This window comes from Misgurnus anguillicaudatus, chromosome 7 (genome assembly GCF_027580225.2).
Source record: "Misgurnus anguillicaudatus chromosome 7, ASM2758022v2, whole genome shotgun sequence".
In the NCBI taxonomy this organism is placed as follows: domain Eukaryota; kingdom Metazoa; phylum Chordata; class Actinopteri; order Cypriniformes; family Cobitidae; genus Misgurnus; species Misgurnus anguillicaudatus.
Genome location: NC_073343.2, coordinates 33577736 through 33588911, shown reverse-complemented (window position 1 = coordinate 33588911; position 11176 = coordinate 33577736). Strand labels below are relative to the sequence as shown.

The 11176-nt window shown below is 37.2% G+C and overlaps 1 protein-coding gene across 1 annotated transcript; it reads right to left on the bottom strand.

Moving 5' to 3' along the window:
• Nucleotides 1-277: 277 nt before the first annotated feature.
• Nucleotides 278-6969, bottom strand: nkx2.2a (NK2 homeobox 2a). Its single transcript, XM_055173179.2, has 3 exons — nucleotides 6836-6969; nucleotides 1981-2291; nucleotides 278-1417 (listed from the first exon to the last, which is right to left on the bottom strand). The coding sequence occupies exons 2-3, from the start codon at nucleotides 2234-2236 to the stop codon at nucleotides 864-866; spliced, it is 810 nt and encodes a 269-aa protein (XP_055029154.1). The 5' UTR covers nucleotides 2237-2291; nucleotides 6836-6969; the 3' UTR covers nucleotides 278-863.
• Between the last annotated feature and the right edge of the window lie 4207 nt (nucleotides 6970-11176).

Genomic DNA, 11176 nt, shown 5'->3' with positions numbered 1-11176 from the left:
GAAGCTGTTGTGCTTCCGATAAAGCATAAGGTGTCAAATGTAAAAATGAATCTGAAAAAATTAAAAAGTTATATAATAAATAAAAAAGCGGCGATAAATTATTATGAGATTAATTTCTAATTAGTTCAGCCATATATTATTTACATATTATAATGTTTACATATTTAGTCATTTGTGTTTATGGGAGATTAATTATTAACGTTTAGGACCGATTAATTATTTTTGCAACTAAGTCCGAAATCATTAAAACCAAATGCTACACCAATCGGAATTTCTGTAAAACATCATTTTATTAAAAGTCTTAATACAAAGAATTCAGTAATTCCCTCATCAGCGCGCGTTCTTGCTGAAATTACACGACAATTGATGTTGCATTTTATCCCTAAATATTGTAAATATTTAGGCTGTAGCTTACTGAACCGCAAAACATAATATTGCAAACAGTTATCACAAAATATTTACATAGAAAACAAACCAATGAAATAAGCTAAAGTTTGCCAGTGTTTATTCATGGCCATAAATATATTCGGTTCATTGTAAAAGAAAGAAATAAAACTTTCTATAGTCATAAAGTGGTTTTTCACGTGCTTTAAACACGAAGGACAAAAAGAAAACATTTCTACAACACACAAACATACTTTACAAAATTTCACAAGAGCTTTAACATTCTTAAATTTGGGGAGAGGCTTGACCCAGTTTTCTTAACGAAAACATGTAAACATGGCGCACACGTCAATCCCCAAAATAAACTGAGAATGAGAATGGGCCAAGCTGCAAAAAAAGAAAAAGTCCTGTATTTTTGTTTGGAAAGCTCCCTATTGTGGTCTTTAAATGCAGCCCAACGTTTGCAAGTCAGTATTTGTTCACCAAGTCCACTGTTGCGTTTGCACCAGGTGGTGTGTTGTGGGAAACTGTGGTGTGGTGGCGGCGCTGTAATGCGCGTTATATTGCATGTGCTGGAGAGACTGGGCGCTATAAGCGGAGAACGGTATTCCAGCCTGAAAAGTGGCTGCCAAGTCCTGAGCTTTTAGCGTATGACAGGGTTTGCCATCCCTGACTAACACAGGCACGGCCACCCGCCTAGGAGAAGGGAGATGGGTCACTTCCATACCTTTCTCGGCCCGGGCTCTCTTCATTTTGTACCGGTGGTTCTGGAACCAGATTTTCACTTGGGTCGGCGTCAGACGGATCAAACTAGCGAGATGCTCCCTCTCTGGCGCTGACAGATATCTCTGTTGCCTAAACCGGCGCTCGAGTTCGTAAGTTTGCGCCTTGGAGAAGAGCACCCTCCTTTTGCGCTTCTTACCAGAGTCACTGCCGTTGCTTGAAGTTTCCTTGTCGTTGTCCGGCGATTCATCTGCAGAAGGTTCCGGGGATTTTGCCGACGAGTCTTGAGAGTTTGCTGATAAACCGTGCACTGGTAAAATAATAATAATAATAATAATATATAATAAATATAAAGACATCAACTGAATTTTATTAATGTATAAACTCATAAATATTTATTAAAATCTTCAAATTATCAAAGAGCAACGGATTAGCTAATAGGACCAATATACAAATAAAAATATAAAAATACAGTTTTTTATTAATCTGTCTTGTTTTCTTTTGTTAAAATTTAAATATTATTTTTATTATCAAAAAAATCGATTATTCTAACTAAACGAAATTATCTGCCGTAGCTCATTCAACAGTTATACAAAGCTATAAGGGCAATATTTAGAAGTTTTTGTGAATTAAAGTAGTATTAAGAACAATTATTAGGCTACTAATATAATCGAGCTCCTAATCCAAAAGCACATAATAGGTTACGCCTTTAAAGAAGCGCAACAGTCAAAAGATTGTATAGAGTCTAGATGAGTCTACGATAAATCCAGACATAAAAAGCAAAATGTTTGGTTAAGTGATTTCAGGACCACATTTTCATAATAAGCGATTTGTACAAAATAAGAGTGAATTATTTTGGGATGAACTACTTACAAGAGTATTGGATGCTGTCCGTAGTTGCGAGCCATCTGGTATAAGGATTGTCGCTACTATCGTAGAAAGGATTCTTTAAAGGAAGATTTTGAACATTCTCTAAAGGACTTTGCACTAACACTCCAGGCGTTTTGGTCGCCTCCGAACCCTCCGTATCTTCCTCGTTGCCGGTGATAGATCCTTCTTCATCGTTAGTGTCAGGGAGGTCCAAAATGTCCTTCACTGAAAAGCCCGTCTTTGTGTTGGTCAACGACATGTTTCAGCGACAGGGATTTGATGCAGGAAAGTTGCCGCACCAGTTTGCCAATCCTCTGTTTTAAGACACAAAACACAGATGGGATTTGGTGAATGCAAGATCGGTGCCGTTTCAGCGCGAAGTAAACTGAAGTCGACGCATGAGGCTCGGTCGTGCACCGTTCACTGAAAAAAAGTAGCGGAGAAATCAGTTCTGTAAGTCCAGGAAGAATGCCAAAGTGACTGAAGTGCTATATCTAGCTCATGGATATCGCGCTACTGCTGGGTATAAGGGGGAAATAAGCCATTACCAGACTGATCAGTCCATATAAGGTTGGTCTCAACACATGAACCTGCAGTGAAAAAGCATTAAAAACGAAAAAGGTTGGCCACGTGTGGGCGGGTCTTGGGAGTCAAGTGGATGAAGACAGTGTTTGCCGATGTGAAATTGTGGGTTTTGGGGAGATCCTAGCCTATACCATTGGTGCTTCAGAACATGATGAGTGGTATAACGTGTCAATTAATTACAAAGATGGGGAGGGCCTTTTTACACCCTATTTACATACAAAGAACCTCCAAGTAGCTTTATACACATCATAGGCCTTCTGGACAAAACCTATGAATAAAATATTCCTCTCCTATGTTATAGTATAGAAAAATATAGACAAATGAACCGCTGATGATGATGTTTGGACTTTAAATCTAGACGAATCACTCATTGTCCGAAGGTATAAACAAATGTTTTCTTGAAAGACAACGAAATCGCCTCTAGTGCAAAGACTAATTTATGTAGGTCAATATTTTGTTTCGGGATTATGGAGAAGGGTTGTTTACTGGATATGATTAAGCCATCAAAAAAGGATGAACTGGAAAAAGCCAATTTTAACGATGGTACTTTTCTTATTCATGCCGATTATGCAAATTATTAATATTAATATTCCATAATTTTTGTTGCATAATTCGTTTTTTTAATGTGTCTTATATATTTTTTTTTATAAATTGCCAACACAAAAGGTTTTTTTATTTCACCAAAATGATTTTGTGGATAAGCGATACATTTCTTTTAAAGACGAATTGCTTTATACTCCTGATTAACAGTTTCCTGGCTATTACGTTTTCGTTTCTTTTTTTGTGCCGCTGTCTTGGAAGAAAAAAGCAAAGCGTTATTGTTGTATATTTTCCCTCTTGGTTTTCAACCCTCTGTCCTATCTTTTCTTTTTGCCTCTTTGCCTATCTAGTATGTGATGTGGGTGACAATGTTGCACGTTTCTAGCCAGTCCTCAGCTCATCCTGGGTGGTCGAACCCGGGCAAACACAAATACAAACCGATTGCTAAGCTGCAGACAATGGGGGAAATGTAGACAAATGTCCGGCTCCTGTTGGAAGCCTTTGTCCAGCCGTAGTTTTTGCATTTATTTAAGGGCCAAAATAATAGATGATTGACGCCCCTGTACAATACGTTCTAACTGTTTGGAATAAATCTGAGGTTGTTCCTAGTTGTCATGGCATTCACTGCATTCAATGGACTATCTCTTCATTCATTTCTGTACCCCTTCACAATATCAAGGAAAGTCCTTCATCTCTCTTTCTCTCTCGCTCTCTCTTTCTCCCTCACTCACACAAAAATGCATACACACAAGCACATTTCCTTATTACACACTCGCATGAAAACTGGTCAAAAGTTGGGTACAAATTGAATAAATTTGTGCAAAAAAAAAAAAATCTTTGAATTTAATATTGATGTATACACAGCTGAAATTAGAAGTTTGCCTACAATGCATTTAGTCTTGTTTAAAAATTATCTAGTAAGATTAAAAATGTTATGTAGACTTTTAAAAGAATAATTAAAAGCGGGTTCTTTTATCTTGAATACCGCAAAGATTTTTTTTCAATCACCCTTAAATATTTTTCATCCATTCGGTATAATAAGTTACCTGATAGGTAAATACTTTACCAGAGTCTTTCTTTCAATTAATCATGCAGCGACAGAATAATCGGACAATGGGCGCATTGAACTGGACGGGTCCGGAGCAAAGTCGATCAACGAGCGCTTTTCGCAAGGCCATTCTAGCAGCTTTCCCGTGAAACAGAGACTGGTTACTGAACACATCAACTGTAACCATGAAATGATAAATCACGACAACCTTCCAAATTTACTCTAAATCACTTTACACAATATAAACAGATGCCTTGATGTTTTTTTTATTTGGCATTAACGTAATCGATTCTTCTACTTCCACAAAACTGTTTAGCAACACTATAATTTCATAAGAGTCTGATGTGTTCCCACGTATCTGACAGAATCGATGACAGAGCTCGTGATTAGTCAGTGACCAGTGATCTCGGGATGTGTTTGTACAATTTAAACTAGGAGTTCGCCAGAGAGAAGTAAATGTGCACAGGCTGAGTGGCTATACTTCACCTCAAGAGCCATTTCCTTCTGTTTACCTGTTTACTTTTGCAGGTAGCTCAAACAAACCGGTTATCCCTACACTTAGACTGACAACGGCAGCGATACTCTTTTACTGCACATCTTTTGGTTAACTTGGCTAGTGTAAATCCTTACGAGTGCTTTCAACCGTGTTCACATATTCCAACACTTGAGGTCCCCTCACGACTTCTGTGACCACTAGTGTCAGGTTGGTTGAAGGGGATGAGAAAATACGGTCAGATTAGTGAGCACCAAATTATGGTAGCACAACCAACCAATTGTAAGTTTGTCATTAATTACAGAACATCAATAATTATATTACAATATTAATAACAGTAAGTAAAAATTATAATTAAATGTATTATCTGGTAATGCTATACCTATAAAAATCCCGCTAAAAAAAAGACGGAAGAAAATTAAATCTAGTACAAAGCTTTATGCATTTAATAAAATTATAGAGGCTATAGTGACCTAGCAGACATAAATAATAATATTAATATTTTTAATAATATAAATAATAATTTAAAACTTTATTAGCAATACTAAACACACATACAGAGGATTTTCGTAAATTCTGGTTTCGATAAATAGGCTACAATTAATATGTTATTTAATTAGCGAGAAAGCAAAATAGCAGAAAATGGCATTTAAATTTGCTGACAAATACAGTGTTTAAAAATACGAAACTAAATTAAACAAGATGTTCAACAATAACACATTAATTCATGCTTTCATTTAAACAAAAATGCCTAAATCTAATCTTCTGGCAGCTATTGTAAATATGGCACAGAATACAGAGGCTCTATTAAAAGGAAACCCCTCCAGTTAAATGCTGGCCAGAAGGTCAGGGGAATATGTATAATAACGTTGATCATTTCTTGTTTAATCGACGAATTTCAGCACGTTTCAGTGCCTTGGGCGAGCAGTTAAGCTTTGATAAATGTAACTCTGTTTCCCTGTAGGTGCTCGTGACAAATGAATAAACCGATTTCTCGCCTCTCTCCTGTGATTAAAAGGCCATAAGAGCGAAATGTTGGTATAAAAATTATGTCTGGAGGTTTGTGTGCCTAAGCCTCTGCCCCAGGAAAATGCCGGCAGCATAGATCGTTTGGAGCCGGTCCGATTCGCTTGGCCGCAGGGCAAACGCTGCGCCTTTATTCGTCTTATAGCCTCTAATGATTAAACATGTCACAACGAGATTAACACGGTGCCTATGGCCCAGGGACATGCCTTTATTTGTTTAACTATCAGTTTATTTGTAACGGTGAATTTCATGGTGCACAGTGCTAAATTCACCACCCTGGCACCTTTATCTGCCTACCCAAAACAAATTGGTTTGAGGATTATCATTTTAATCACGTCTTTTGCCGATATCTTAATATCCACTGGGACTTTTGCCTCTATGTTTGCAACCCGTTTGAAATTAATTATGGATTAATTGAAATAAACTGTCCTGCTTCACATACACGTGGATTTGGAAATACTGCGTATTTCAACGCGGAATTTCTTTCATTCACTCCAATAAATGATGCACAGTAAGATGTTTTACATGGGGTGATGGTGGATACGAGATATTTCTGATACTCGGGCGAACTCTACTGGTGCAAATACGCATTGCCATCGTCGTTTTCTGCGTTACTGCGGCACGCACAGAAGTACTTTTTTGGGTGGTGGGGGGCAAAAGGTGAAGCCAATAAACACAAACGGTAGCCTATATTTTAACGTACTCTATTGCATTTTAACATGAAAAATGTGTGTTTATCATAACAAATCTAAATTGCTGTTAAAAATAACAATAATGATAAAAACAGCAGTAAAAAGAACACAAGAAGAATGATGATTATCTATCATATATAGCTATAATAATATTTGCTAACGAAGACTTTGTATAGCGTAGAGTAGCCTATCGAGAATGCGCTATAGTGGTACATAGGTCATGAACATTTTTTGATACCAAAAGTAATTTCTAACTAACTAAATAACATGGTCCTAACTAACAACATCTTCTGCCTTTCCTTGGGTGCAAGGGAAGGATCGCACCGCACAATTATTACATGCAAGTTTAGACTTCCTTTTAAATAGCTCACATGAGTGTGCTCGCGCGCACATGCACGCCCGTATACACAGGCGCGTGCGCGCCCACGCAGTACCTGCACGCGGAGAGGTCGAGTGATAGCAATAAACGCTCACCTGGCGGCTGACGGAAGAGGGTAAAGTGGCGCAGCTCGCGTTAAGACACCGCGCAGTTAATGAAATATCTCCAAATGAAAGTCAGGAGTGCACGCACCGATAAGCCTGATGTGCTTTATATACCCAGAGAGCAAGCACTCCTCTTCTGATATCGTCCAAGTACGTTTGCATAGCTGGCCAAGTGGTTCAGCCCTAACTGTGCTACTAACATTGCGCGATGTTTGTTTTCCCCCAGCAATGACGCGAGACAAAATATTGGCCATATGTTCGTCGGCAATAAATTGGTCATGAGAGCAAACACGGTTGCCTCGTAAGAGCGCTTTTAGCCTATCCGTCTTTACCAATTCACCCTACTATCGACCAAAGTGATATTGCTGCCTTATGTGTCGTTTTTAGACACTTGTTCAAAGCTGTTTATTATATCAAATAGCGTACAAATAAAGTTGATTCGCGTGACTTTTGTAAACCAGAATGTTTCTGCCAGAAGAACGACAATAAATCGTTTGGTTGCCATGATGTTGCGCGACCAAGAGACCAGATGTGGCATGCTTACTGGGCGAAAGACCCGTTTACTTATGATACCCTGATGCAACTGTTGATATCCAAGGTCAGATGAGGTCCACTAAACAGCAAGTGATTTTAACCCAGGTGTGATCGTTAATTTTCCTTTATCTCAATGCAAATAGCATTGGGTTTCTTTTGAAGACGCATTTTCAACCTGATAGCAAAATGTAATGTGTTCAACAAATTAATTCATAACCTTCAACGAATTGATAAAAACTTAATATATTTAGGGGGAAAATCATTTTTGACGTCAAACCTTATGCGTTGGGAGGCCAAGTTAAGGTATTGAGAAATTATTATCAATGCGTAAATGCAATGTAAGCCATTCATTAAAACTACATTTCCAAGAGTCATTTTTGATCGGAGCTTTGTTTAATTTAATGACAAATAAAATTGCGTCTATAAGGTCATGGACACAAATATGTTGAAGAAACGACACCTTGTCCAGATCGTTTTATTATAAAATATAAATATTAACTCTATGAGTTTGTGTCTTTTCTAATTAATAGCGTTATTAGCTTCTTTCTGTAATGTTTTGTGTGATTTTGAAATATCTAGAAAGCTGTCCTCTCTATTCTTAGTCTGTGAATGTGAAAACGAGTCTCAGATATTTTATTGCGAGTTGTTGCGTTGAATGATGGTGTTAAATGCAGAGGGCGCATCCTTCAATGAAGGAATACATTACCGCAGGTTTTTGTTGGCCAGCACTTTACTAGTAAAAGACTGAGATTAGCCTCATGTTGTCCTTGCTCTCGAGAGCAATGCCACGACGTGATAAATACACATAAATAAATCGACCCCATCACTTCATTCAGATTCCATATTAATCTAAAGTAGCTAGTTAGACTTGCAGTGTATTCATGAAGCTCGTTGCCGGTACAAAAATCCTTTCCACTCATCCTGTTGTGAATCTTTGTGAGATGGCAGATCTATTATGACCACTCAGAGGCCTCCCTTAAAGACCTTCATAGCAAGAATGGAGATGATGAACCCTTGTGGTCAAGCTATTAAGATATATCCCTTGCCAAAGCCCGATGACTGGAGCACTTCAAATGAGCTGGACGAGCACATAAAGACACCAATGGCATGCCATTCTTGTATCTATCGGTTCAAGTTTTGATATATCAACCACTCGAGGAGGGTCGCTCGTACAGAGAGAATGCTTCTCCAAACACAAATGCATCTGAGAGCTTCATTCGTTCTCAGCCAAGGGTGCACTTTTGGGAAAAAATGTTTAATTAACATTAGGGCGGCCTTGTGCATTTTCACAACAAACGAAGATTCACTTCCCAGGAGTTGTCCGCTCTTTACTTTTGGCTGGTTGTGATGCTCTCCAATGCTCTTCAATAAATGTGCTTTTTTATTCTCTTCTCCGAAACGTCCCGTTGATAGTTGGGGTCACATGAATAGGGATTCTGTGCTGCCGAGAGTCATGGGAGTGATCGCTTAAAGAGAAAGGTGCCGAACAAAAGTGAATGATTAAGTGAATGCCTGACATTCTGGAGTTTAAAGTAGCTTGTAATAAACAAGATGTGCATAAAGGCAGTATATGAAAGTTTAAGCAGGAGGTATACACCAGAGAGGTTTTTTAAACGGTCTAGAGCGTACCAACAACCACACATCATTCTTGTTGAAGATTATACAAGATGTGTATGGCCCAAAACAACATATTTGGTTTGTTCCAATACATAATATTATCATGAAGGGGCAGTTTTCCAGACATGGTTCAAGTCTAGTTCCAGACTAAAATGCAGGTTTAAGATGTCTTATAACTGAAAACGGCTTACACTGACAAATCTTAAAATAAATCCATCATCATTGTTTTGTCTGAATACGGACATCAGTAATGTTTTTTTTTGTGAGGTTCAGTATTGTGCAAAAGTCTTAGGCCACCACCAGCTTTGTTGTTTTAGCAAAGTTTTAATGTCCATCCTTTTTTATTTCTCACTCTTTTTTTTAAGATACAAACAAAAAATACATATTAAGTGTTGACCTCTCTTGGCACCAAACACATTTTGAGCTTGTTTGAGGAGACTAGGTCCTGAAGTCATTCGATTAGACTTAGAAATCAGGATTAAAACTAAAATAGAAGTAAATGCTATACATTCTCTAATTCATCATCTCTTTAAGGCCACATTTACATGACATGTTTGAAGTGACTCAATTCCCATTTTTTTCCTTATGTGGACAGATTGTAAAAAAAATAATAGATTCTGATATTCTCTGATCGGTTTCAGGCTTTATTCATAAGTGAAAATTAACCTGAGATGAATTGTATACATGCAGTTGCGTCCGCAATGTAAGCGGACAGATGGGATATTCCCATGTCAAGATGTATTGTGTGTCATTGAAAATGCGATGCTGGCAAATGATGTCCACTCACATGACTCTTCTTAGTGAAATAATGTTGAAGATTTATGTCTTGTTCCAGATATAAAGAGGTATAATCTTCATAATCATTTTGTCTGTGTCCATTGCATATCACAACATTTTACTACCTTAAATTATTTTGCCAAGTGTTTAGTGCAAATGCAGATATCAGATACAAGATAAAAGATTATGTAAGCGGGTTGTACATAAAATTGGATGCAACAAATCGTAATTGAAGATTTGCAGTGTAAATCCAGCCTAAATGTTATTTTCTATGTGACTTGTTTATGCAGGTTAGTGGCAAACCAAAACCTGGTACCTGATATATGCTCTAATCTTTGTGTTCAATGGAGCCCAAGGATCAGCATCACAAACAATCCAAAAGAACGCTGTCACTGGGACAGTACCTTTAAAAGGGTCCTAATATGTGTCATTAGGTACAAATATGTATACAATGTGTACCTTATACCTAATATCTAACTTTGAGGTACCTAATAAGCTTGCTACCAAAGCTGAACTGTTTAGTTCAGTCACAGCTGGGGTACATATTTGGACAACTTTTTCTTACACTAAAATCTGCAGGGCTAATTTTTACCCAATGCTCGTGCATGCAAAAGACAGCTGGAAAACAGGCCAATTTAAAAATAACACTGTCTGTGACGTTACAGTCATGATGTAAGCCCCATGATGTAATTACAATGTTGTTACAATGCTAAAAAAAAGTTGTTAGCGCTATATGCTAGTTAATGCTATATGCTAGCGTTTAGGCTGAAGTTCTACTATTGACGTTACAGTTACGTTTTGCACAAACTTACCACTCATCCATTAACAATCTCGAACAATTAATTATTTCCCAAATTCCATATCTTCGTCTGATACAGACTCAAACATAAGATCTATTTACACACACACAGAGCTACTGAAGGAGCCGCTCTGAGAAACAGCCAATGAGAGCAGAGCTCAACATTATTATTCATGACCCTTTTAAATAAGGTAATAATAGACCATTTCATTATAAAGACAAATCCAAGGGTTGTAAATGGACATGAAAAACTGACTCTGGATCATTTTTGCACTTAATAAAGCCACAAACCTTCTATGTAGATATCAGATAACAATTCAATAGATTATTTACATTTATTAACATGTTATAATGCATTCTTTGGTACCTTTAAGTAATGGGTCTCCCAAAAACTTATACACTGCAAAAATTACTTTCTTACTTAGTATTTTTGTCTTGTTTTCAGTACAAATATGTAAAAAAATAAATATTTTATAATATTTTAATATATTATATAGAACATATTTTTGCAAAATGACTTAAGAAAATAAGTTGTTAAACAAAAAATATACAATAAGTGAATTTGTGCTTAAAAAACAAGCAAAAATATCTGCCATTGGGGTGAG

Bases quoted from the DNA above. Each gene is read 5' to 3' on its own strand.
- nkx2.2a (XM_055173179.2), bottom strand. From the start codon at position 2,236: ATGTCGTTGACCAACACAAAGACGGGCTTTTCAGTGAAGGACATTTTG. The intron at 1,418-1,980 runs GTAAGTAGTTCA...TTATTTTACCAG, and splicing joins GGACAGCATCCAATACTCTT to TGCACGGTTTATCAGCAAAC.